Below are 27,811 nucleotides of genomic sequence, written 5' to 3'. Positions count from 1 at the left end.
TATATTTTTCCTCGGGCACCCACACATAAGCCCTTGAGAGGTTCAGATGTAGCTTTTGCAGCTTTGCTCTACTCTTGCGTCAGTCCTCTTTGATGATGTGAGGAGAGCACCAAGGTACTGAGTGAGGAGGGTGCCAAGGCATTGTAACAACTACTGCTTGTATCACAGGTCAGGAGAAGAGCACCTGGAGCAGCACAAAGGAATTTCAGCCAGCATCAGCACCTAGTGTGGGGAATAAAGAAGAAGAGTTACCTGCGTGCGCACACCTGCAGGGCTACAATCTCGTTGGCATCACAGAGACATGGTGAGGTGGCTTCTGTGACTGCAGTGTTGGAATGGAAAGACAAGACAGGCAGGGGAGATGAGGAGGACGTGTCACCCTCTATGTCAATGACCAGCTGGAGTGTGTGGAGTACCATCCCATCTGGGGATGGGATGAAGAGCCAACCAAACTGAGAGCTTATGGGTCACGGTTAAAGGCAGGGCAGGGACAGGTGACGTTACAGTGGCCTGCTGCAGGGCAAGTGCAAGGTCCTGCACGTGGGTCTGGGCAATCCCAAGCACAAATAACAGGCTGGGCAGAGCATGGATTGAGAGCAGCCCTGACAAGAAGGGCCTGGGGGCACTGGTGGACAAGAAGCCTAATGTGACCCAGCAGTATGTGCTTGCAGCCCAGAAAGCCAAACATATCCAGAGCTGCATCAAAAGAAGTGTGGCCAGCAGGCAGAGAGAGGCAATTCTCCCTCCGCTTGGCTCTCATGAGACCCCACCTGGAGTTCTGCGTTCAGCTCTGGGGCCCCCAACATAACAAGAACATGGACATGTTGGAGCGCATCCAGAGGAGGGCCATAAAGATGATCAGAGGGCTGCAACACCTCTCCTGTGAAGACCGGCTGTGAGAGAGTTGGGGCTGTTCAGCCTGGAGAAGAGAAGGCTCCGGGGGGACCTTGCAGCAGCCTTCCAGTACCTAAACAGGGCCTACAAGAAAGCTGGAGAGGGACTTTCTACAAGGGCATGTAGTGATAGGGCAAAGGGAAATGGCTTTAAACTGAAGGAGGGTAAATTTAAATTAGATAAAAGGAAAAAATTCTTCACTATGAGAGTGGTGAGGCGCTGGCACAGGCTGCCCAGAGCAGCTGTGGATGCCCCATCCCTGGCCGTGCTCAGGGCCAGGCTGGATGGGGCTCTGCGCAACCTGGTCTAGTGGAAGGTGTCCCTGCCCATGGCAGGGGGGCTGGAACTAGATGGTCTTTAAGGTCCCTTCCAGTTCTATGATATTCCCAACCTTTCCGTTAAATGGCACTTACTGTTCACTGATTGGTTGCATAAGAAACAAGAAACGTAAGAAACCAAAACTAATGACAAAAAAATCCTTCTGTATAAGAGCTTTGCAGATTTGTACCATGGGTGGATCTAAATTTCCTATCAGGCCCATTTGTAGGTAGGCTTTAGGATAAACTCGGGTGTGAATACACTCTTAGAGATTGCTGCTACAAGCACAACATGAGGTGGATTTAGAGTGGGATTTGAGGTATTTTAACCCAGTCTCTTTGGTCTTTTTTTACACAAGTTTCTTGCATAACTAAATCTTTTATGCAAGATGTCTCCCTTTTGGTTAAAGGAGCTATGGATACTTCTAATTACTATTGCTTGTCCTCTCCTTGTTTGGACCTGTTATCCTCAGACTGTCAGCAGGCAGCTAGTTCAAGACAAAACTGTTGTTTAAATTGTCTTTGTGTATACTTCAGTTAGAACATGATGCTATTGTAAGAGCGTAATGTCTACCACTGTGAAACATTTAGACTCTTATCGAGCAGGTTCATTTTTTTGCAAACTGCAGATGCCAGATCTGTCAGCTCACACTAGAGCTGCACCTGAACGCACTGGTAGCAAGAATCCTGTGTGAAGCAGGAGCTGTACAATGTAAATCCAGAACTCTGTAACAAGCCTTCTTCTGTTCAGCAGTTTGAGCTTGTATCAGCCATGTTCCTCAGTCCAACGGTTTGCTTAGAACCTGTTAAGACAATCACACTTCTTTTTGCAGGAGGCTAAGAGCTTGCTCACTGCGTTCAGATGAGTCACCAGTAACTTGATCACCACGTATGAAGCCTAAGGTAGCGTTTGGTGTGCATTTCCAGCTGATTTTAATATATGAAAGGTTTTGTTACACATGGATGTAGATGTTTTGAAACACTTTCAGATTGTTGCGGTAGCTCCACCATAAGTGGGTGTTTTTGGAAAAAGCACTATGGGTGTAATCAGAACTGCAGTTTGAAGGAGAAAGTTTGAATGTAGACACACTGCTGTTGCTCAGATCGTCCAGAAAAGAAAAATAGCCTGAGGAAGGTAAACGTATTAGGACTTTAACCTGAAAAAAAATAAAAATCACTGCAATATTTGAAAAGCATTACTGACTACATAAAAGCATGCAGTATTGAGTCAAATGCCAAGAGCTGCTGCATGCAGTATTGTTGCAGTTTAACCCAGCAGGCAGCTAACCACTACTCAGCCATTCACTCACTCCCCCACCACTGGGACGGGGGAGAGAATCAGAAAAAAGGTAAAATAAAGGTGGTTTAGTAGGACAGAAAAGGAAGGGGAAATCAAAGTAATGACAGAAAAATATACAAAACAAATGATGCAGAATGCAGTTGCTCACCACCCGCTTTCCAATGCCCGGCCAGTCCCTGAGCAGTGGGCCACCACCACCCGGCCATCTCCCTCATTTTACTGTTGGGCATGATGCCATATGGTATGGAATATCCCTTTGGCCAGTTGGGGTCAGCTGTCCTGGCTGTGTCCCCTCCCAGCTTCTTGTGCTTCCCCCAGCCTCCTCGCTGGCATGGCAGTGTGAGAACCTGGAAAGTCCCTGACCTGGTGCAGGCACTGCTCAGCAACAGCTACATCCGTGTGTTATCAACACTATTCTCCTCCTAAATCCAAAACCCAGCACTGTACCAGCTACTCTGTCCTAGCCAAAACCAGGACAAGTATTATATTTTTTTAACATATATATATATGTATAAATAGCTTAAGTCAATAATGGTATGATTAATCCTGGGGATGATAGCTAGCCTTCATTGTGGGGCTGTGGCCTGTAAAATGCATTTTGTATAGTTTGCAGGTAACTATAATCAATGATTTCTGCTACAGGAAAAGCTTACACAAAGCAAAGGCTCCCTAGAAGAAGTCAGATGCTTCCTCTGGTTTGCAAACAGAACTATCAAAGTGCTATCCAGCAGTGTTAGAGCTCTTTTTAGTATTATAAATGGCTTGAAGGAAACTCTGGAAGGCTCTGCGGTATAATTACAGGTCATTACAGAAGGGAACAAAACCCAGCTCCTTCCAACAGTGAAAATTTTCTGTGTTCATTCAAGCATCTAGTTTAAGCTTGTTTACACCGAACTCAACAGCTATCTACTTGAATTTGACTGTTCTGGATTCACTGTGGTACTTTATTTTAAACAAGCAATGCCATTACCATTCCCTGCTTTGGTGCTAAAAGCCTTTTAGGGTTCCAACCATGGAATTCCACAGTAATTCAGAGTTGTTTCAATTCTATGGCAGAAAATAAACATCCCCAAATTTAGAGGAACCACAAGTTCTTCAGGCACAGTTTTGTAAAACTGTAATACTACTTCTCTTGCAGTGCTACTTCATGTCTGCAAATATGAAAATAAACCATGCAACATGGCCAAAGAACTTTAGCAGGAACTTTATTCTATGAGGCACTTACATTCACTGTCATGTACAGTAAGCTCTAGTAAAGAACAAAAATACCACAAACAACTGGTAAAGAAAAAACATATAAAAGTACTTCCAGAAGAGAAATCACAGTATAGTCCACGAGTCTAGTAAATTTCAGGCTTTTAGCATGGTTGCCATGCCCTGTTCACAGATGCAATATGTTAATTTTCAGTCCCCTCTTCCTGTGGATTTCTAAGGCAGAATCAGGGCAGCAGGAGATCAAATGAAAATCTTTATGACAGAGGACCTAAGGCAAAAGTTAACTGAGGACTGATAACTGGAGACAAGCAGTGAAAGATCAGTACAGAGAACAAATGCCAAGTAATTCAGACATCAGGTGGTTTCAGCTAGAGAAGTCAGAGTCAGAACAGATGACTGAAATACAGGCTCAGATATTTGTCTGCCTCACAGAGGGCATTTTAAATAAAAAGGTTTGTTGGGCATACTGACCCAACCGTGGAACTTTCCTCTAGTTTTCATCAGAACCGACTAATGAAAGCAAAGATGAATACAGTAACCAAGTTGTGCAACAAGACAAATATAAATCAATAATCTCGAACAATATATCCTTTCTAAGCATATAATACACATCACAAAATGTTTTATTTAAAAAATAAACATTTGATTAATTTTTAAAATAACATAGCAATGACATTCCACCATTTTGTCAAATCAAAAGTATATCCTTAGGTTGCAAACTGTTCATTTTAGTGGTCAGGCCTTAGGAGGATCAACATATTTGATCTGGAAAGTGCTGCAGAAGTAAGATTGATTTAGAACCAGGTAGAAATAGTAGTGCAGATGTATACCCTTGCTGACAGTTTGGAGGTTTTTGTTTGGTTTATTTTGTGGTTTGTTTTTTTTTTTGGTTTGGTTTTTGTTAAAAACAAACCCACAGGAGCATACATCAAAGAGAACTGAAGGCAATTCTACCACAAGCATGAAAGTACAGACTGTTTAAGATGCCATATTAACGCACACAAAACGCTCTTTCCTGTTGGATCTATTGGATGCACTGACTGCTAGTAAACATAAAATTTGACCTATATTAAAAAATCATCTGAGAAGTCAATACTAGTCTTCTGTGCCTCCGATTTCCTCATTATGGAGTTTTCTTAAAAAACTTTAAAATGGCACTAGTGTTTTACAATAGCATACCCTGAGTGGACATACACCAAAGGAAACTTATTTTAGTTTTCAGGCTTCTGGCATAAAGGGACATAGAAGAGAAGGAAGACTTGTTTATTTTTTTACATGAGGAAGAATATCACAGTGACTTTCAAACCAGTATATTAATGTCAGTGTTTAATATATTACTGTCTGAAAAGCATAAAGCTTTGTAACCAAACACTTGCTTCGTTCCAGCTGAGTCTTTTGACTTTCTTCTACACCATGAGATCTCAGAATCTTCTTTCAGAGATCTGTTTTATCCTCGTAACGACACATACATGCAGCTCGCTGGCTGTCCAGATATGGTTTACATCCTAAATGTATAACTGCATCAAACAACAGCTGAACAGCTGATTCACAAGCTGCAAGCAAAGAGAAGTTCAGTTAAAAGTACTCTTTGAATGGAATATGAAAATAACAGAAATTACTCAGGCAAACTGAGAATGATTCTAAAAAAGAAGCAATCTTCTCTAAGCATAGCAAAGAGATTGTCAAATGAAAGACTGAACTAATACAGAATCATTTTAAGTTGTTAAAAGATTTTTTTTTATGTGCCAAACAAAGCAAACGAGAACATTCACTGCATATGAAATCAGTGTTAGAAACATCACTTAGCCTTGGAAAGATGGAAGAGCTGTGTCCTGGTTTCAGCTGGCAGGACAAGCCCCTCTCACTTTTTGCATCCCAGTTTATGCAGAGGTTGCTATTTTAACAGCAGCTCAACAGAATTGCAGAGATTCACTAATTCTGGCACTAAATGCTAATGCAATGACGTATTTGCAGTAAAATTAATCTGAGACGTTCAAATACAGGCTTGTTCTAAAAACTTATTGCTCTCAGTGGGACTACTTACATAGAAGTGATATTGTCCAAGTTAAAAAGCGTGGTTATATACATGTATTCATCAGATGCAGGCCAACAAACAGAAGGAGTTACCATATGGTCTGTTACTAAACCCCCGAAAATTTATTTACGAAGGGACAGCATTAACTACTTCCACTATGACAATGTAATATTACAATAGATTATTTCATAAAAGGAAACAATTCAGTATTTTCTACAGTTTAGTAGCAATCACACATAGTAGGCATTTAGAAATTACCCAGCAGAACTGAATATTCAGCTACGCTACCATACTGCAGTAAATACAGTAAATGCAAGAACTATACAAGCATTTTGATCAAGTTGTATTCCCATATTCATACTCCTAAATGGGAAGTATTATTTTTTCCCCCTCAAGGTTAGTTTTAACCCTCATCATTTTCCTACACTGTGTCATTGCTCTGCTCTACAAGTGTCTGGGTGGCACGACAGAGGCACAAGGCAATGGCATCAGTTTATGAAAATACGGCATTACTGCACTGCACAAAAATTCTTTGCCAAATAAGCTTGGTTAAAATTGAAAAAAAAAGAAAGGCTTTTTCACACTTACCCTGGACACTCTCTGAGATTCCAAGTGTTTTCTGCACATCTCTGCAAATTTTGGAGAGGCAGGACTGAAACTGCTCATCACAATCATTTTTTTTGTTGCCACAAGTATCATAGCATCTGTCGTGGTGATTGCAGCACTTTGTCATCGAAGGGATACCAATGTCAAACTGTAAAGAAATCCCCAACCCCCCCCGCCCCTGATTCCATCAGTATTTCAGCCAAGAAAGATAAAGCCTATGAACAGACTGTAACAGTTAGAAATTAAAAGCTAATGCAATCAATGCAGCTGTCATTCGCTTATCTCTGTATTTTTTTGTTCACCTCTAGTAAACTGGTGGTTTTGCCTCAGCCAGCACCCAAGCACTCACAGAGTTGCTTCCCTCTCCCCCCAAATGGAAGAGACAATAGGAAGAACAAAAGCAAGAAAACTTCTGGTCGAGATAGAGACTGGTTAACAGATGAATGAAAAATGAAAAAAATGCCCCAAAATAAGCAGTGCAAAAGCAATCGTTCAACCACATCCCACAAGCAGCTGGATGCCCTGCCAGTCTCTGAGCTACAGCCACCCTGGAAGCCAAGCACATACACTACCCCCCTACCCGCCTCCCTCCTTCCACTACTCCAGTTTCTGTAGCCAAGCATGACGCTACATTGTACAGAATATCTCTCTGGCCAGTTCAGGTCAGCTGCCCCAGCTGTGTGCCCTCCCAACGTCTTGCCCAGCCTATGCTCTGGAGTGGTGGATGGGCAGAGTGGGGAAAAAAGAAAAAGACCCAAAGCTGTGCAATCACTGTTCAGCAATAGCCGAAACCATCAACACAGTTTTAGCCCAGAATCCCAAACACAGATTGCACCATGCAGCCTGTTATGAAGAAAGTTAACTCCATCCCAGCCAGCCTCAGTACATAAGCTAACCTATGTTTTCTTTCTAACATTAAGGAAAATGGATTAGTGTCAGCAAGGACAGCAAGAGTCAAGAGCCAAACCCTCTGCTCTCACAGGGCAACCGCTGGGGTCATTCAACGCTTTCAAGAGCGTGAGAACAAAATGCTACACCAAACATTTAAAAAATTACAAATTAATCATCAACATTCCATTTTATCCCTATAATATTTTATGTCGGTGATGAAAATGTTTACGTCATATTCGTTTATAATACATTTTCCGTAGGTTGTTACCAATACATGTGTTGGAGCTGATAAAAGCAGGGAGTTGTACATGGATGCTGTCTCATCCTTAGAATGGGGGAGGGAAAAATACCCCTACGATGAAGAAAGCTGATGTATGAAAGAAACAAAAACAAGCCCCAAAATGGAAATACTTACCTGAACTCCAAATAGAGGGGATCCACAACCATTTGGTGGTGATGGTTTATATCCGTAGCGAGGAAAGGGCTTTGATCCTGAAAAAGGTAATTTGTCATGTCTCAAATATAGTACTAAAATTATGTGCAAAAAAATCTATTCAAACTCACCACAGGCATTTTTTTTGGCTTAAGACAGTTCTATTTTTAACTTAAACATATATTCAGGCATCTGTGAAAGTCTACATTCCTTACCAAATCACAGCTTAGGGGTGCTAAACTTTTTTTTTTTTTTTAAAAAAAAAGGGGACAAGACACCTGAGCAAGTAAGTGTTAAGGTTACCTTCCCAAGTGAAAAAAAAAAAAAAGAGCTTGAGTTACTGAAATTGATGTGTCAGTTAAGTGTACAATATGTAGGATTACATTAAAGAGTACTTTAGAGCAAGTTCATCAATACTTCTATGCCTTGTATGCAAACAACAGTAGTGCTGATTTTTTTAGCTTAACCTTTTACACTGGAATTAAACATCTTTTTTATTTCTACAACTATAAGGTTAATAAAATTTAAATTGGTAGAGACTGCTAAAGCCGTGTCTCCCTGAGCACTCGCTAGCGCAGCCAGATGGGGAGTTCTGCATCCCAAGCTAAGGAAGGTTCTGGGGTTCATTTGAAAAGTGACCCTCCACCTTGTTTTGGTATTAGAAACAAACTAAGGCCAAAATTAAAAGTAACAATGAAGAAAAAACGTATCTGCAAAGCGCATATTCTGGTACAGTGAGGAAACGTCAGGGTGTCCCGGCCACGCCGGCGGAGCCCCTCAGGGTGCCACCACCGAACCCATCCCCTGGCTTAACCAACGCGCACCCCAGCCCCCCAGCCCCCCCAACACAGCCCAGCGCAGCCCAGCGGGGGGCAGGCCCACCCGACGCGGCCGGGGCGGACCGAGGCGCCCACCCGGGCGGTGGGACCCCGCTGCGGGGCGCCCCTCAGCGCCGGCGGGACAGGCGTGAACCCCCCGCCCGCACCGCCCGCCTGGCGCCCGGCCACGGGGGCGGCCGGGGAGAGGCCGCCGGGCAGGTTATACTTATACATCTACACATATACACGGGGGTACAAGAACTTATTACTGAGGTTATTATTACTTATTACTACTGCGCCCCGTTCCCCTGGAAGCGGCGCTCGGGAGCGGCAGGAGCGCCGCCACCAGCCCGCACAGCCCCGGTCGGCCAGACTGAGCCGGGCCAGACCGAGCCGGGCCGCCTGGAGTGAGCGGCGGGCGGGAGGGCAAGGGTCGCCGCGGGGGTCCCGCCCGCCCCGTTCCGCCCCGCCCCGGCCTCCGCCTCACCGTCGCCGCACTTGTACTGGCAGAGGCCGTCCTCGCCGCCCAGCAGGTCGAGGGCCGCGTTGAGGTACACGTCGATCTTGTGCACCCCGTTGCGGATGGTTTTCAGCGTCATCCGCCAGTCGGGAGTCTGCGGCGCCTCCTGGCAGCGCGCCGGCCGCGGGCCCAGCCAGGCGCAGGCCGCCAGCACCAGCACCAGCAGCGGGGCGCGGGCCATGCCGAGCGGCGCCCCGTCGGCGCCCGCTAAGCCTCCGCCACGGGCCCGGCCCGGCCCGCCGCCGCCATCGTCCGCACGGGCACCGCCCCCGCCCGCCCGGCAGGGAGGGGCCTGCAGCCGCCGCGCCTGAGGGAGCGCGGCCCCGGCCCGGAGAGGAGGGGGCGGGGTCGTGCGAGGGGGCGGGGTCATCAGTCACGGCCGAAACGGCTTTACCTGGGCGGCCGCCGGCGGGTGGCGGTTAGCGGCGGCGCTGAGGGGGGCTGTCGCGCACAGCCCGTACCCCCCGCCCGCGGGTGGCAAGCGGCGGCGCTGCGGGAGGCGGCCTGGCGCCTTGCCCCGTTGCAGCACGGGCTGTGCCACCGGGCGGGCCGGTGCCGCCTCCGTCCGGTCGCGGTGTCCCGTGCTCCGTGGGGCGCCATTCCCAAGCCCGCCCGCGTGCGCAACCGGAGAGCGGCGGTGGCTGCGGCTGCCGGCTCGTGTGGCGCGGCGGCGCCGGCTGAGCAGGGCCCGGGGGTACCGGCGCTATCCGGTAACGCGAGACCCCAGGGCGTCTTTGTTTGGAAAAGCGGCTGTGAGGCTGGAGTGGGGGCGGGCGGGTGGCCCCGGGCGGGCCGGGCCCCTCCGGTGCGGGCGGAGCAGGGCTGGTACCAGCACAACCTGCAAACCCCGGCGGCGTGTTGGGAAAAGCGCTCGTCAACAAAACCAACCAACCAACCAAAAATATGCAGTAAGGGGATATGTATTTGAAGTGTTAAAATTTTGACCTAGTTTTATGATGATGTTAATGCGAAGGAAATTGGTCCAGTGACCTTTACACGTGTGAGTGATGTAGTTTCAGGTAACATCATCCAATGTGCAGGACCAGGTTGTAAACGAGGGTGAAATTAAAGTTTATCTGTTAAATATGTGTCCTTCTGGCTGGGGTTAAACCACTACAACGTTCAAAGTCCGGTCTTGATGTGCTGAAAAGAAAACTGACCGAAATGAACTTGCTTCCTAAACATGTTTGGTTTGATGTGTTTTTTTCTTTAATTATAATTTTTTATTAATTTTATATTTATATTCTAGATGCTTCACAGATGAGCTAGAGCAGAACCATCTGGAAATTGTTTTAATTTCTGTAACGAAAGCTCTATTTAAAGATGTGTGGGATTCCTCAGAACAACGTTAACTGTGAAGAAGAACAGGACAGGGAAAGAAAACAGATGCTTCCAGAGCAACAGGCAGAGCAGAAAGATAGTGGTAAATATTCTATTGTTTTTTTCTTTTCAGCTGCAGCGTTTTAAGTTCTTTGTAGTTAACTGAAGAAACAGAAAAGAAATAAAGAACTTCACAGAAGTTAATCAAGTCAAACAAAAGAGGGAGCTCTTCCTACGCCTGCCCAGCTTTTCCCTACCATTACTTTACAAAGGCGCTGATTCAGCAGAATAATTCCTGTGTAGGGATATACTTAAATGTTTTCCTAAATAACGAGCCTTGTTGGGGGGTGGGGAGTGTAAGAGAAGCAAGTAATGCCCTTACTTTAGTTATTGCTGATTGGCAGTGTCTTTACATGACAAATTCATGCTGATGTGGGTTTTTTACAAGACTGGAAGATAAAGAAAAGTCAATGAAAATGTAAAAATGTTGTCTGAAGCACACTGGTTAATTATAGAAAAAACACCAACACAACAGCAATGTTGTGTGAATATATGCCATTTATTCAGCAGGATAATTAATCAAGAGGAATAAAGCAAAATACATATTAAAAACATTTGTAAAGTAAAATACAGTGAAGTATGTTCTAAAACCATTGAGCAGTTTGATAGAACTGACCGAGATGGTCCTGAAGCTGTTTGACAGCTTTGTGTCAAGATCCACAAACCAAATTCTATTACTTTTAAAATTTTTTGTGCACACATTCTGTGCATAACTCTTGCCAAATTATGTATTACATGTATGTATTATGTATGGGCTGATGTTTTCCTATAGTGGGACCATTACTGCTGTCTAAATTTAATGTGTAGCTTACACAGGTCCTTTGGGCTGTGCTTTCAGATTATCACGTGGGCAGAACTTCCCAATAAGGGTTTGTGAAAGCAGCTTAATGGTTCCAGTTTTGTTGATGGCCCCTTGTTGTTGCCCAGTTCTGGACAGTTAAGGCAGTAGGGAAACTCCCCCTGACTGCACACTGCAGGATCAGACCCTGAATGTTCTTTGTTGACATTAGTGTTTCACGCTACTGTATATTGGTGCAGGAAGCTTGATCTAATTTTTTATGACTGAGAGTATTAATTTTTAACTTTAGGTTTGTAACGGTTTTGTAGAGTTAAGTCTACATGTATAATACATAAAAATAAAAAATCTATATATTTATATTGTTATATAACGTGTGTGTGTACATATATATTTAAAAATAATATCTATATATAGGCACATGGTAAAACCCTACTTGATATCAAGAGTTTGTTGGATACCATAAATAAATAAATAAATAAATGCAATCGCAGGGAATGTAAGGTAGTAAAGATTCTTTTTATTTAAGTTGAAGATTCAAGTTTTAAAACTCTTTTGTTGTTTGTGACTGGCTGTGGTTAAGTTAATAAAACTTAGAACTATAAAATTTGCCCCATGCTAGATGATCAGATGAAGTATATTAGCTAGATAAAAACTGAGTTTGTAGCTGAAAAAACTACCGCCAGAGTTATTATTTGGGGAGTTGTTGCATTACAACAAATCTCATGATCGTATGGTCTTAAGTCTACTTTCACAGTAAGCCTAAAGAATCAGCTGCCAAGCGAGAGGCAGTGACCTGAGGGTTTCTTGTGACCTAGACACTGAGATGATGGAAGTTCTTTGAGGTACTCTGGTTGCTGTCCTTTCTGTGAAGTTCATATATTGCCAGTGCAGTCATTTTCCAACCACTGCTTTCAGTACGGTTGTTCGTTTTCAGTAAATAAGCAACCACAATTGGAATGCAATGTGAAATATGGGGGGAAAAAAGAAACATCAAGAAGAAAATATTTTAATGTCACTGCTTTTATTAGAGATTTTTTGCTGTGGGCTTAAATGACTGTACAATTATCTTCCTACGGACTTCTGCAAAATTGTGGTATTCATAGAGTGATAAGAATTTTCAAAATATTCTGCAAAGATTTGTACTGATTGTTGCTGAGTTACACAACTGCTGATTGTAAAAAAGGATGGGTGTTCATTTTTGCATGCATGATAAGAAGGAAGTATTTAATTTTCCAAGCTTCACACATTATACCGGGAAATGAGACTCCTTGTCACATGATGGCTAATCCAATCATAATAGCTGGCAACTTTTGTATACACTCCAGGGTGACCAGCCTCCCCACAGTTTTCACCCCAACTCACAATACCCCAGACATATGCCACATTTGCTGCATCAAAACAGACCAGAGGTCCTCCTGAATCACCTTTGCAGCTGTCTGTGGAGCCATCATAAGTACCTGAAGCAAAAGAGGAAATAAAAAGCAAAAATAAGTTCATATACAAAACATGATTTGGCACGCAAAACGGAGCTCCAGGAGGTTTTGCAGGTCCATGCCACTTATTGACATAGGTTTGCAAAATGGTCAGCACTAAAGGAGGTTCCTAATCTCTTTGGTCTGTTACTTCTCATTTATTTTTAAGTCCAGGGCCTCTCTTTACATTTGTGCCTGGCCAGAAATCTCCTCATTTGCTTTGAAGTCAGTGATGTGAGTCTTGTTTTACCCTGTGCAATAGAGAAGAATTCATCCATATTGCCTATTATAGCATTAGAAGTAGTTCATAAAAAGTGAACAAAAGCAGAAGGAAAAATGGTAAAAAGATTTGTAGGCTGATTCCTCTGGAAACAAAGCTATCATAATATGAGTATGCCTATGTGTCTGCCTTTGGTGTCCTTTCTACCCAGTAATTCATTGTCCGGTTTCATCTGTACAGAGGCAGAGGCCTCAAAATTATTTTCTCTACCAGCTTTATGAAAAGAGGTGGGCAAGTACCAAAAAGAGAGCATGTGAATGCTGGGATGGGAGGGAGAGCAACTGTCTGTAAGTGTCCTTGCTGCAAGGTCTTGGTCACAGTGTGGACCTTTCGCAACGCCACAGGCACAAGTATGTAGGATTCAGTGCTCTCTATAAGTTTCAGTGCTTATGGAACTACTTGTTCGCAATATTATGCTCATGAAAAAATGAACTGAGTGAAGGATGTGATAGAAACTGCTGCAGAGCTAGAGTATGATTTATGTTTTGTCCTATATACTCATAAAAGTTTATTAATTTCTAACACCCTTACTATAATTTTCTGCTTGGTTGTTTGATGCAGTATGAAGGAACCCATACTAAGCATGAGTCTCCATGTTTTTAAAAATGTAACCTCTTTCTTGAATCGCTACATTACTGATAGTTTTGTGAACTTCTCAGAGTTGGAATTACTAATCCTATAAAACAAGATTTTATTGCCTTTACTCAGTTTAATTAATATTTGCTTGTATAACAAACTCCTGTGGATACTAGCTCCTAATTTGGAAGTTTGTATTTGCATCAGGGAAGGAAAACTGACCCCAGATACCCCTTTTCTGATGAAGTCCCATGTGATGCTGTCTTTGTTCCTTCCTCATAAAGTGTGATCACTTAAAATACATTGAAGGTCAAGGAGTTTAATTATGGAACTTGCACAGTAGACAAACCCAATATCTTACAAAAGTCATGCTGAATTTATCACAAATCAGTCGGCTTGTAGATTTGTTTGTTTGGTGTTGGCTTTTTTTGTTAAGTAGTTTGTTTAAACATTGCCTTTGCTTTTTGTTTTAAAGAACAGTTGAAACTATCTGCCTGTAAGGTGAATACCCATTGCTCTTTTAGTCATGTATTTGGCAATACCTTTCATTACTTGAGAAGCAAAAAATGTGTATTCAGGATCCTTATTTTAGTGCTAGGAGTGACAACTAGTTTCCTGGCCAGACTAATCTTAGTTTGAAAAGTTAATCATGTTTTTCCTGGGGTGCTGTGTGGTAGTAGCAAATGTCTAAGCAGATGAACAGTCACGTTCTAGTCAATGGGACTACTAATGGGCTCTAAGACAGCCATTTGCTTAAATATATTGCTGAATCAGAATCAAATATAGTCAAGGTAGGAAGTTCAGTGGGCTGTAAAGTGCTTGTGTATTTAGAAAACATAACGCGGAATGCATGCTGAAATTTGCCCACATAATCATAGAAACTTGGCATACTGTCAACTTAATTCTTTTTATAATAGATGTATAAAGGTGGATACGCTCCAATGGCTAGCATTTTGCTAATGCTGATACTGTGGCAATCGGTTTATTGTCTTTCCCAAGTCTAAAAGATTTCCAGCCAGTATGTCTGACCTTATAAGCAGTGGGTTTGATGATAGAGAAATTATAGTAAGAAAATTAATGCTTGCCTGCACATGCCATTCGTTTAAAAAATCGTCCTGGATACAATTCAGAACAATTCTGAAATAAATTAACATTGCCCCACTTGAGGACATATTGTTTGGTATAACCTAGAAAAGAAAAGAATAAACTTTTCTAAATTAAAAATGCTAAGTACATGACAGACACTTTAAATATCATAAATTGAAAGTTATATGTTGGCTTATCTACAGAATATAATCTTCAATATTATAAACCAGATACCTTGAACTGCTACTAACACCCCATATGAATTGCAGTACATAGGCCATATATTTCAAAATAAAAGCAGAGTGGTTTAATTGGAGTGTTAAATACGGTACTTTCATTTTGTATCATTTTCACCCTTTCCTTTCCTTGTCTTCCTCAGTTTTTTCCTGTGTTTTCCATATCAAGGTTTTCAGACACTGGGAAACTGGTATATTGTTTTCTATGACACTGAGATGTGGCTCTGATCATCCTTGTTACCTTTTTTCTAATGTCTTTTGGGGATGAGTGGACCAAATATTGCAGATACAGATGAACTATGTATTCACAAGTTTAAGGAGGTTCTCTGTTTCACACTCTGTCCGTTTGCTAGTAATTCCCAACTTTGCATTTACTTTATGGACTGCTACTGAGTATGGACAGGAGAACCCTCACAAGCAGCATGCGGTAGCTCCAACGCCAAGCTATAATCACTGTGATACAAAACAAACGCTTTCCAAATCTTTGAAAGCTTGATTACATTTAGCTTCTCTGTCTCTGTGCAACCTTCTCTGAGCTGAACGCAAACACGGCTGAGACAAGATCTGCCAAGTTTTGTAACTGTTGGCTGCAGCTCAGATCCTCTTGGGCAGGGGGCAGTGGATGGGCTGCGGCTATGGGCCACCGTGAGCTACTAACTGCCACTTGTAAATATTGCTATTGGGTCTCCACAGCTAATATACATCTTAGATTGGCAGAAGGAACATTTCTTATTATCAGGGTAGTTTTCAACCAGGGGTGTCCTCCAGATCAATTTACAAAGTGGCTGAAACAGCAGAGGAAGCAGTACAGAAAAAAGAACCAACAGGACAGCCGAATGTCAAACCACAGCCTATGTTTTCTGTACTGAGTGCTTTGTGCACAACTACGCTTCAGCCTTTTCAAAACAAAAGCTCACTGCAACTGGAAAACACTGGTTTATACACAAAGATATTCCTGTAGTAAGCACTAAAGCAAATACCTTTCTCTAGTCCCCATCCAGAAACCTTGCATGTGTCACCAGTCTTGAACATATACTCTGACCAGGGGATACAGGCAGGTATGATGTTTTCCAGGGAGCATCTTCCTTTCCCAAAACCTTTCAGCTCCAGCAGAGCAATGTCATTTTCATAAGTTGATGCATTATATTTTTCATGGATTATCACTTGGTTTAGTCTTAAAGTGTTTGTCTCTTTGTCATACATTATTGTATCCAATAGTCCAATCCAGATGCGGTATAGATGAACTCGATTTGCTCTAGAAAAAAACCCAGTAAAATAAAATATGTTTTGATACTTAACACAAGCACTGTACATTTCAACTAGCTGTAAACCTTTGCATTCTATCAAAGTTTCTCTAGAATAAAAAATCATATTGTATACATATAGTTTCTTTCTGGACTTGACGTCCAGGTTTTTCTGAAGCGTAGCAAATGCAAGGCAGCTGACACTTACTGCTAAGTACTGCAACTAATACAGAAAAAAATATTAAAGGCCAGCCTCTGTGTTTAGTGCTGTGACATGGAGAAAACGGGCATTTATGCTTCTCTGATCTCAGGTGAAAGAAGAGTGAGCAGATGTGGGTGGGATGCTAGGAGTGGCAAATATTCCCTGTCTGCTCTTGCTTGTTCTGGGGAATATGTGACATTGTCAGAGGACAGATTCTGGACTTCCCTCAGGTGGAGATGGGGAAAAGAGGAGGAAGCCAGTCCCTTGGATCTCCCTTTCAGGCAAAGTGGTTACAGTGAATCTTTCCTGCCTGCCTACTATATGACTGAACAATGCCATGTCTCTTCAAACTCATCGTTACTTTTTCATCTTTCTATTCACTGCCAAAATGTTGTACTTTCTCTGAATCTTCCCCATCAATGTGGCTGAGTAAGTGTTTCAAATTGTTTTATTCCATAGGCAAATAGCAATTAGCAAAGAGGTAGCTGAGAAGGGCAATAATATCCAAATCATCTTTCTGCATTGCAAGAAGGAAATAAGTTCCCAGTTTGTTGTTTTTACCTGACGCAGTGCGCAGCAGTCAGAATCCAACAGCCACCAATATAAATGCCTCCACAGTACACTGTTGCACCTTCACTGCCGGTTTCTTTAATTGCCACTTGCCAAGGGAATTCACCCTGTTCAAGCAACAAACATCCAAATAATGTGAAATCATAATAATTGTACTATTTTTAGTGCATGAAGGAAAACACACTTCTTGGTATCACCTCATCTCCTTGACCGTATCTGATTGTAAATAAAAAATCTGCATTCCAGAAATTGTGAATTGGGCTCCATCTAATTTAAAGGATATATATTCTAAAACGCATTAATTTTGTTCAATATTCTGACTTCATGTGATGCCTTGTTCCTTCCAGCTTTCTGTCATGAAAAGCTTTTGTAGCCAGAGAAACAGATATAGAATCCAACCTGGTAGGACTGAGTATAGCATTTTTTACTGTATTCTCTTTCAAATGCACAAATTTAAATTCCATTTTGTCAGAACTGTTAGTACTAGCTATAGTATTAAGTATTTTGCTGAATCATTTCCAATGTGTACTTGTACTGTAATGTCTTAATTTTGTAACTCCATATTTTACTTTATAAACTGTGTTTCTCTTTACTTTCATTCAGTGTAATGCCACTACTGCTGCAAAACCTGAAATTAGCATTGTAGCTGATTTTGTTATTTCTGTACATTTTAACAGAAGGACAAAAATACCCATTCACATTGATGCTGAATGGACTCATATGTGGTAAGGTTAGTATTTTTTACCTTTCTTGCAGTCTTTCCACCTATGATTCTTTTCCGTCGAGATGATGTATAGTTTGTAAGACCGCAGTGTACTTGGGGAAGAAGTGACTTTATCATTTTTCTTTCTTTAACATAAAGGAAAAATGTGTCTCAGAACTCAGGCATCCATTCTCTTTATCTGGAGACAGGTTTATCTTTATCTTGAAAATTTGAGTGCTGTGAATATGCCACAGCTGAAGTAGCAGGAAAGCAAAGACCAAAAATTTTGGCATCTGCTTTTGCTTTAAAAATTGCTTGTGTCTTAGCATCACATTACTTCTCTCCATTTTCCACTTCTGCTTGCATTCAGGCAAATAATTTTAAATCAGTCCCCCCAGATTTCCTGAGCATTTACCTCCACCAGTTGCTAAAACATGCAGATGTGGATCCTCAGCCAGGATGAATTGTTACGGCATTCTTGAAATTAGTGGAAAGCAAGACAAATAGTAAGCCCCAGAGTGTATATTACTAAATCACAAAGTCCAAACATCTGAGTTCTGGATCCCGCCAGCTGGCTGGTAGCTGGAAAGCCACTAATAAGAGAGTATCACACCACAGAATGGTTGGGGTTGGAAGGGACCTCTGGAGATCATCTAGTCCAACCCCCTGCTAAAGCAGGTTCACCTACAGCAGGTTGCACAGAATCGCGTCCAGGTGGGGTTTGAATGTCTCCAGAGAAGGAGACTTCACAGCCTCTCTGGGCAGCCTGTGTCAGTGCTCCATCACCCTCAAGGTAAAGACGTTCTTCCTCATATTCAGGTGGAACCTCCCGTGTTTCACTTTGTGCACATTGCCCCTTCTCCTGTCAGTGGGCACCGCTGAAAGGAGCCTGGCCCCATCCTCTTGACACTCGCCCTTAAGATTTGTATGCTTTGACAAGATCCCCTCTCAGTCTTCCCTTGGCTAAACAGGCCCAGCTCCCTCAGCCTTTCCTCACAAGGGAGATGCTCCAGTCCCCTCATCATCTTTGTAGCCCTAAGCAGCTGTATGTTGCTGTTTTTGGACGATTAGTTACACTTACCTTCATCCATACTGTGATTTTCAGCACCTTTGTCTTTGCCTGTAGCAGAATAATAAAATACTAAAAATATTGATAAACGTTTAAATGTCTTCTGCTGCTTGAATATAAGTGTGTGTGCCAAAATTGTGGTACACATTTGAAATACATAAGGGCACACCATTTCACATGGACAGCAAGACTCTCTCCATCTGATGCCTGCTGTTTCCTCTCCTACTAGGCACTGTTTGGCTGCCTCAGCCTACAAATGACCTATTTCCAGCAGATACCCATTCGTTACAAGATGACATCCACCCTGCTTTCCAGGCATAGGGAGCCCTCCTGCAAAGAAACCCCGAGAGACGGCCTTTTTGTTTTGTTGGTTTTCAATCTCTAAAGTGGTAATCCCATTCTCCTCCAGAAGGAAACGGCAGAAATTCTTCCTGCTGCCCCATCAACCTGTTGGCACTTTCTAAAGCCCAAAGGATCATTAGGTAACAGGATTTTTTTTTTCCAGTTTAGGTGATGCTGTTGTATACTGTGTGCCTCCTTTAACAGGGTCAGGGAGGGTATTCAACATGAGAGGTAAATTGGATGTTTCCTGAATCTGGTTTGTCAGCTTTTATTCAAACAAAATGCCCATTGAACTCAGTTCCTAAAGGGAGGGTTGGGTCTGCTCTCATGTTACTGCCAGTAATGTTTACATTTAGAGTTCAGTTTACCCTTACCAATAGTGTTTACTTTTTGGCTTTAGACTTTGTCTCTTATCAGAGCAATGAAAAATGTTCTAATTTCAAAACAAAACAAAGTCTTTTCAACAGTGAGGGAAACATCACAGAGGAATTATTATATTTACAAGCTAGCTGAATCTTTCATCTGTGAGGAAAATATTCCTGCCTGCTCTGTCTATACTTTCTTCACAAATTGGGGATAGCAGCGTGATAGATGGTCACGTAAGCAAAAGACATAATCTGGCTTAAGCCTCCCGAAACGTTATCTGTTTCTTCCTTCCTTTATATTTCTTGCTATTCTTTTCTAGAAGGGAGGAAAATTACATAACCTTTTCTTCCTACTGCACATAACAAAACATCATGAAGACTAAAACTTGCATCCATTTTGGTTTTGCTAATCTGTTAAATAATGTAATAATATGCATTGTGTAGTCTCTAGTTATAACTGAGCATAATGAAAGGAATGAAACAAATAACATCTTTCAGAAGCAAACCTGCACAAAGAATTCGAGCTTCATCCTCTCCTGTGAGGCAGTCAATTTCCTTGTTACAGACATTCTTATTTGGAATACAGATATTTGACCGACAGTGGAAACTGTTGTCTCTGCACTCTGTAACACAAGAGAACTACATCTGTAAATCACAGGATCATATGGTTCAGCAACTTCACGTAGTTAGAGAGCTTTTTAAAATATAAACACAATATAGTATTCCTGTTATGGGGAACTTGGCTGTTCATAAATAGGTAACAAAAACAGGCTCTGTAAGTGTAAAATTAAATAAATATTTGGCTCTCCTCACTTCACAGTCTTCAAGTTTAACATATAGAGATGTGGATCTCTTACCAGTTACCAGTTCAGTACTGTGCTTCTGGAGTGGTACCACTCCTTATCAGTTTCATCCACGACACATGCCCACGCTCAACCTTAGCCAAAGGACCTCCAGTTTTGCCAGCAATATCGATCATTTCAAATGAGGAATTTATGGTGCTTGGGTCAAATTTCCCCTCCAAAATTAGAGTCCAAGCTGGCTTTTGGTTGACTGAGCTAAATGCCTAAATGCAGGGTTAGGAATCAAGACTCCTGTTTTGAAGATACTAGATTTAATAACGTCTTTCTTCTAAAATTCCTGAATATATGAAACGTTACTGTAACTTCTACTGCGAACTCCCTTCTTTTTAATTCTAGTGATCACTTTGTATGTTCTCAAAAGCAAAGCAGTACCTGAACTTATGGCAGGGTTTCTTGAGCTACTTTATAATCTTATGTGAATCTACTATTTAAGGATATATGTCTTTAACAGAAAATAAGATAGTTCTCTAAAAGTATCCAGATTTATATCAGATAAAAGTATGATGCAGAGAGCACTGAACTCAGTTGAAACAAGTCTTTTGATTCCAGGAACCAGTTTTCAGCTGTTTGGTCAAGTGGAATCTGAATAAATGTCCTCTAAATATGTGAAGCCATAGTTCTCTATTTATTTCTTTTTCTAAAATGCTGTGACTGCATTTCCATGATTATTAGATTAAGTTTACTGACAGTTGTAAAACTACAAAATTCAGGTTATTTAGGGATAGTGATGGGATTTGTAACCCACATTACCATTTGACACCTGAAACTCAACTTCTGAAAGTATTCTCCTGCATTCAGGTCATGCTAGATCCATTCCTTGTTTCTAATAAAAACTGTTATAGCTGTAATTGCAGATGTTGAAAGAGTGACTGCTCATGAACAAGCAATGTGATGGGAACTGTTCACAGATACTCTATGCATAATCTTGCATTAGTAATAAATTTAAGAGAGATCTTACTTTGGTTTAAAGACAGTTCATTGGAAAAACAGTGTCTTTGTTTAATTACTATTGATTTTTCCCAACTAAAAATACATTTCATTCTAACACAGCTTATTTTTTTGTATCAATGTTTAACAGTCTCCTAAATAATCTCATTATATTTCCTCATCCTCTGAGGAAATCCAGATTCTCACAGATCACTTGCCTGCCTCAAAAAAATATATTATGCCTACTTTTTTTGCACTTGCGTATACATAAACTATGGTTAGATTGCTTTACTGTAGTGACTTATCGGAAAAAAGACTTCAGCTGTTACATGACTGTAAAAATTATTTGGGGGTGATTTTCTGCTGAAATGATTTTGAAACAGCTGAGAAAGGAAATAATTACCTCTACAGCACAGTTCGTCACTTAGGTCTCCACAGTCATTGATTCCATCACAGGTTTTATTCAGAGGAATGCACTTCTTGTTGACACAATGAAACTCACCATTTGAACAAACTGCAGCACAATGAAAGTGAAGTTAGCGTGGAAATGCCTATAGGGTCACAACTGCCCCTACAGAAATATTCTGCTTGTGCATTTTATCCTATCAGTTTGACCTATCAACAGTATGGCCCCAGTAATGTAAATAGGAATCCCTTATTGTTTTAATCACCTTCTCATCAAGATTAAATGTGACCGGATTTTCCTCCTCCAACTTGCAGTAGCCTGGCAAAAGGGAACTTCATTTCTTCTAGACAACGACTAAACCAGAAATGATCAGTTCAAACCCACTGTAAATGATTCAAGTGATTAAGATGATTGATGTTCCTCCTCTACAAGGAAGTTGTCAAGAGTCTGTGAACTCCTATTTTGTGGCATAAGAAAAAACTGAGATGATTCATAGCTGTCCTAACTAGCAGCATCTCAGGCTGATGCTTATCGGTGCCAAAGAAGCCACTACAAAGAACAGGAAGCTGCTAGAAGTCAAGAGGAGGATTTGATTCCTCTTACATTGACAAAAACCTGAGGAGTACCAAGACTCCCCAGAAACATGAGCAGTTCTGCTACAGTAACGCTTGTCTGGCTAGAATGCTACTAGTGTCCTAATTAATCTCCCTCACAGACAAAGCAGTGAGTAGGAGGTTGTCACCTGTCTCCTCACCAGTTAACCCTGGAGAGATAAGACTTGTGGGGTACCATATACCTTGGTACCCTTGGGAAGGGATGGGGGAACAAACAGAACCATGGGTGAAATACATTTACTTCTTGGAAATACCTGTAAAAATACTTCAAGAGCAACAGTGATTTTCCAAACTCAAGATTTGTCTTGATGCAAGACCCTTCAATTGTCTTAAAGCCTACAAAACTATTATTTTAAAAAATCAAAGGGTTTCAGTGCAGGTTTGCTGTGGCTGAGAATTCAGCAAGCTAGGTCCTAATTATTTAAAATAAAAGTAAAATGTAAGAACTCCAAATAGATATAAAATTAAAAAACTACTAACCTCTGAGATTTTCATGGCACTGGAGGCTAACAAATCCCTCATTACTGTCTCTTGATTTCATCTTTATGTGACATTCAGCAAGACTTGTCTCTAGGCCCCTGCAAGTTATTTGCAGACAGTGCAGTGAATTTAGGGCAGATTCTGTGATGCTGGGATTGGCTTGGTAATATTCAGCACCTCTGTGAAGATACAAATAGTAATAACACATTATATAATTTCACAATGGATTGTCCACTGTTTTTATTGTTTAGAATTTATATGATTTTCCTCAGTGTTAAAGAATTTTGGTCATGGCTAAGAAAAAGAGCAGACTTCCTATGGAAGCATCTAGGGTCTGCAGACACAGATGAGATATAATTTTGAAACCATCCTGCATGGGGTCAAGTATCCTTGATGTCATCAAAACCAATGCCGACCGAGGAAGCTCAGGCCACTGCAAGGCTGGGATTAATAAATTTTATCTCTGTTGATTCCTCCTAACAATGTATGTGTCCCCTATCTTAAAGGAATATGAAGTAAATGGGTAACTAGAGGCTTACAATGGGACTCCAGGGCTGAATACTCCATCCCAGGACAAATGCTTCTCTGCTATCTAAAGAGAGACTGATCAGAACTAGGAAATATTTGCTTCTCACCTAGAGGGGACAATTTAGGGCAGTGCAATAGCATGCTTACTCTCCAGGCAGGGTTGGAGAGGCAGCCCTGTAAGTTAAATTAGATGTATATGTGTAAAATTGTTATTATTATGTACAGGATATAGAGTTGATTTTTTATGAGGAGCTGAATGTGCAATTCAGGTCATCAGTGTGGTCACAGGAAAAAGAACAAGCTCTGTGTGGCTTCAGCCATCCCTGGGGGCAAAGCAAGCAATGGCATTGGGGGCAAGGCGTAAAGAAGAAAAACATGTTCTGGTTCTTGTTAGTCTGGCTGGTGCAAGTGGCAAAACAGAGCTATGCTGTGTTGTCAGCTAGTGTAAGAAACATTCCTCTGCGTACAGGTTATTGCTCAGAGCTACCTGGGGATGGTCCATCTATGTATTTTGCCTTACACAGACCTGAGAGAAAACCTCTGCATTGGTCTTCAGCTTTATTTTAAAAGTAAACCAACTATGGTTTGTATAGTTGTAATCCGCAAGAGAACACAAAAATCTATGTTTTGGCTTTGACTCTCAGATGTCAGTTTAAGCAGCTGTGTCATACTATTGTAGCTGATACACTGTTGATGAGTTTTCTGTCTTAACTGTTGGCTGACTGTGACTGACACTTAGATAAACATTGCTACTTTTTCAGATACCTTGCAGTTATCCAGACATAAATTCCCCAAACTTACAAATCAAAGCCAAGGTGCTTGCAAGCCACATTTGCTTCATTCATAGTCCACTCACTATCACATACAAAAAATTCGTTCTTTTGATTCACAGGTTTTACCCGAAGCAAACTTGAATCTCCATGGTCCACAGAGACTGAAAATGTTTCTAAAACAAAAAGAGAAATAAAAAAAAATCCCTCAATAAAATTATATTATATAGATGTATGTAGTGGAAAGACAGCACAGAAACAAATCAGGACTAATTTTATATTGGCAGCCAAAGTCCATATAGAAAGAACAGTAGATTGGGAATCAAGACGCTTTAGGTACTATTCCTGTTTTTTCTGAGGACTGACTTTGTGGCTTTGAGCCTGCCACTTTTTCGAAATATACCAGTTTAAAGACAAATGAGGGTAATGGTTCCTACCCTGTGAGAGTACCTGGAGGTCTACCGAGGAAAGGTTGCATCCTTAGTATAATGACTTTCATTAGAGGACTTTCGATAACCAATCAGTAACACTTCCAAGTGGGATGGCCAGATCCTACTTGTGTTACCTGTGTAGCAAAACCTCCTCTGTTTGCAGTAGAACTAAGGTCCTGAGCTAACTTCGTGAAGCCGTATAGACAGTGCACCAGGAACGTACAGCAGCTCTCCAGGCCTTTTCAGTGGAATAGGCAGAACTGAATTTTGCCACCCTGAAGGTGACGTGCTGAGCTGCTGCTTCTGTGGGGAAAGGGGAGTGATGGCACTGGGACAGTCTGGGCAGGAGAGCCCTGGGCTCGGCTTGCCCCTCCTGCTGCGTTCAGTGGAGGTGGGCTGGAGGACAGGTAGCAACAGCAACTGCTACTGCTAAAAGAGGCCAGATGCCTAGTTAGCTGGTGCCATTTATCCTTTGCACTCAGGTGGAAGTTGAGCTAAAAAGCAGCCTGGTGTAGCCTAAAAAGCAGGTGAGAACAACACCAGCTTGTCAGTGTACAAAGCATCACCGGTTTGCAGGGCAATAGCTTTCTATTTTGATGAAACCCAGTGTTTAGATGACTGAGGTGAACATGGCTTACCTTCTCCCCATGCACTCCCACACACACCTCAGCAGCTTGACTCCATTCCTTGGACTCTTGCTCCTGTGAGGTCTGTCCCTCTCCAAAAGATACCCTCTCCTGCTGTGCCTCCCACCATACTCAACATTCTGCTTGGAAACCTTTGAGCTCTTTCCCATGTCTATTTCTTCTCTTTCTACCTGATGATTTGAGCAACCTACCGGCAGCAGGGTGACCTGGGCCTGTCAATCACTTCATTTTTATGAAAATCAACAAATACTGCCCATTTTCAATCAAGTTTCATTTTCTGTTTCATGTTCTTACTAGTCTAAGGAAATGTATTTAACACACTTTCTGAGCTGTAAATTGTAAGCGTCTCCTTGGCCACAAATGACTGACTGATATATTTTGGAAAAGGAGGTGTTGATACCTTCAGGCATGCATTTTCCCTTGTGCAGAAACTTGGCTTTGGGATGTTGACACTCATAGCTTTTTAGGTGACAGTAAGTATAGAAGTACTTTCCATTGGTAGAACAAACTGAAGAGCCATTCTTTGGGCATTGGTAGGGAAGCTTACAGAGGCATTTTCCCTCCACACATCGTTCCCATGGGTTACAAAAAACTTTCTCACAGGACTTGTGTGTGTATTGGTTGCTTAAGCATTCTTCTATGAGGTACATCTCTTGCTTAGCTGGCTGGGCAGGCTCAACGTGATGAAACTGGTTTTCTTCAGCATTAGACGCCGCATTCTACAAGGCACAAAATAAAATAAAAGAAGGGAGTAAGACTAGGACCTGCATCAAGAGTTCTGCAGATCCCTTTAGTAGTTTCAACAAAGTGTTTATTCATAAGCTTTTTCTTATCCTACAAGCACAAAGGTGCTAAATATCATTCGTAGGGTTTATTCCCTTGTCTTTGGCCACCTAATCTTTCCAGTTTTTCTGAACTTTTTTTTTTCTTTTTGGATCATTCACCTGGTGTGATCTTCACTCTTACTGGTCTCCCACAAACTTACACTCTTCACTCTTGAAACAGCTGGAGTGCACAGCGGATCATAAACATTTTTTAAGCTGATGGTTTATAACACACCACAGCAATGGGATTGTAAGCAAATCAAAATATAAGGGGACTTAAATACCAGAAAAATAAAAAAAATAGCAACTTGGTTTTGTCTGAGGTTTTTTTTTATTGCCTTAGTTGGTTTTAGGTTTAAATATCACCTGTATATATTTATGAACTACACAGAAGCAAATAAAAAAATCTAAAATTAATGACTGTTCCACCGTGTGACTGCTGAAGTAGCAAGTATCTTAAAGAAATCTGAAAATTAAGTAGCCTTCCTTATCAGCTCTTCTCGTGTATCTTGCACAGCGGTGGATTTGCAGTGTGGTTGCTGGTCATTTTTGGACTGCAAGTACAGATTCGGACCTTCCATCCAACTGCCTCTACGTGAGTCACTCTGCACCTGCATTTGTGCAGCTCTCTGGTGACTTTGTTACTGGCTAAATGCTTTTGCTTACTAAGATCTATGGGTAGGAAGAATGTTGAAACAGGAAAAATACATATGGATGGACTTTGTGTAAAAATGGGAGAGAAAAATTAGTCCTCAGATGTGATTTATCACCTTTGTCAGCTGAATCAATAGAGCTGAAGTTTGAAGTTCTTACGAACAAATCCTGGCCATAGTAAAGTCAGTGGGCATGTTTTGGGGGCAGAATTTAATCCAGCAAAGCCCCTTTTAACGTTTGTATAATCTTACTAAATTCTTCCTGCTGTTCTCAGGTCAGTAGAATCCAAACTGTGAGCCAGATCTGGCTTAGCATAACTCCCATATTATATCAGGTGTCTCTCCCGAATAGGAACAAAAGGTGCCGAATTTTCTCTGAGGATTTGGCTAAAAGACTCAGGGCATGCTGAACACTCAGCCCAGATGGGCTTTCTGGGACACTTCTGCCAGAAAAGATTCCACAGCAAACCTTCAGGCAGTACGACAGACCATGGTGCCACACTAGAAGACTGTAACCTCATTTCTCAAAAACAGTGGGCAGGGAAAATTGCACCTTTCTGTGGTCAACCACGCTTGCAAATTAGGTTTAGGATAGGAACGCGATTAAAATATTTTCGAGAAGCCTGTTTGTGTACACCCCAAATAGAATCAACACATGAAAGAGAAATAGCGAGCTTCAAACATTCAAGTTGGGCTAAAACAAATGTATGAAACACAAATACTATGAAAGGAAACGAAGAAATCAACTAGTTTTGCTTTTATAACAATAAGCTGCTTTTTAATGTTAAAAAAAAGTTACTGCTACCACAATAAAACAAATTCTTACCTCTGATCCGCAAAAACAAAAGAGAGACAAGAAAACTGGGATCATTCGCATGATGAAATTTTATCTCTCTGTGTAGACAAAATTGATCTGGCTGCAATTCTTTTGAATGTCAGTTGTTAGATTTGTGTTTAATTTTTAACTTTTTCTAGTCTTTTGAAGTATGTTTAGAAATAAAGTACAGGAGCCTCAGCTGATCAGCCCGATCTCTGTAAAAGGATCCCGCCTCAGTTTAACTGGTTTTATTGTTAAGCCCAAGATGAGACAACAAAAGTAAAGCCTTAAATGATTAAAGGAAGCAGTTACTAAGGATGCGCATTTCCTTTCTTTTCTGAGGAGACAGGAATCATCACGCTGGCTCTCCGGGTCGCGGGCATTTATCTTTGCCAGATTATTGTAAAAGATGCACGTGTTTTATATAAAGGGATATTTATGTCTTCCTATATGGGGGGGGGGAGAGAAACACTCGCACCCACAGCGCGTCCATGACAC

General features: G+C 41.6%; 2 protein-coding genes and 1 long non-coding RNA gene across 5 annotated transcripts in view; 1 reads left to right on the top strand and 2 right to left on the bottom strand.

Annotated features, from left to right (window-relative positions):
- LOC129736135 (uncharacterized) overlaps positions 1-27,811 on the top strand; it is a 178,003-nt gene that overhangs the window by 337 nt on the left and 149,855 nt on the right. Inside the window, exon 2 of the long non-coding RNA XR_008732352.1 lies at positions 169-2,780. This is a non-coding gene — a long non-coding RNA (uncharacterized LOC129736135). The remainder of the gene's footprint in view (positions 1-168; positions 2,781-27,811) is intronic.
- Positions 3,700-9,316, bottom strand: PLA2G12A (phospholipase A2 group XIIA). The gene is made up of 4 exons (XM_055710850.1): positions 8,997-9,316; positions 7,674-7,750; positions 6,350-6,515; positions 3,700-5,279 (listed from the first exon to the last, which is right to left on the bottom strand). Exons 1-4 carry the CDS (start codon positions 9,208-9,210, stop codon positions 5,161-5,163), a joined length of 576 nt encoding a protein of 191 aa, XP_055566825.1. The 5' UTR covers positions 9,211-9,316; the 3' UTR covers positions 3,700-5,160.
- Positions 12,211-27,454, bottom strand: CFI (complement factor I). 3 transcript variants are annotated; one of them, XM_055710518.1, is made up of 11 exons: positions 27,323-27,454; positions 25,420-25,738; positions 23,973-24,117; positions 22,644-22,822; positions 21,547-21,657; positions 19,847-19,976; positions 18,659-18,699; positions 17,620-17,723; positions 16,866-16,981; positions 15,839-16,113; positions 12,211-14,723 (listed from the first exon to the last, which is right to left on the bottom strand). In XM_055710518.1, exons 1-11 carry the CDS (start codon positions 27,371-27,373, stop codon positions 14,611-14,613), a joined length of 1,584 nt encoding a protein of 527 aa, XP_055566493.1. In that variant the 5' UTR covers positions 27,374-27,454; the 3' UTR covers positions 12,211-14,610. The 3 variants fall into 3 exon arrangements, with proteins under 3 accessions (XP_055566493.1, XP_055566562.1, XP_055566634.1); XM_055710587.1 differs by having other exon boundaries at positions 18,659-18,697; positions 19,860-19,976; XM_055710659.1 differs by lacking the exon at positions 18,659-18,699 and having other exon boundaries at positions 19,860-19,976.

Source organism: Falco cherrug, chromosome 1, assembly GCF_023634085.1.
Source record: "Falco cherrug isolate bFalChe1 chromosome 1, bFalChe1.pri, whole genome shotgun sequence".
Lineage (NCBI taxonomy): Eukaryota > Metazoa > Chordata > Aves > Falconiformes > Falconidae > Falco > Falco cherrug.
This window is presented reverse-complemented; position numbering and strand designations above follow the sequence as displayed.

Coding starts and splice junctions, on each gene's coding strand:
- CFI (XM_055710518.1), bottom strand. CDS start 27,373: ATGCGAATGATCCCAGTTTTCTTGTCTCTCTTTTGTTTTTGCGGATCA. Junction 24,118..25,419: donor GGGAAAATGCATGCCTGAAG/GTATCAACACCT, acceptor TTTTTGTTTTAG/AAACATTTTCAGTCTCTGTG. Junction 18,700..19,846: donor TGTGCAGGTTTGCTTCTGAA/AGATGTTATTTG, acceptor TTATTCTGCTAC/AGGCAAAGACAAAGGTGCTG.
- PLA2G12A (XM_055710850.1), bottom strand. CDS start 9,210: ATGGCCCGCGCCCCGCTGCTGGTGCTGGTGCTGGCGGCCTGCGCCTGG. Junction 7,751..8,996: donor CCAGTACAAGTGCGGCGACG/GTGAGGCGGAGG, acceptor TACCTTTTTCAG/GATCAAAGCCCTTTCCTCGC. Junction 5,280..6,349: donor AATCTCAGAGAGTGTCCAGG/GTAAGTGTGAAA, acceptor CTTTGCTTGCAG/CTTGTGAATCAGCTGTTCAG.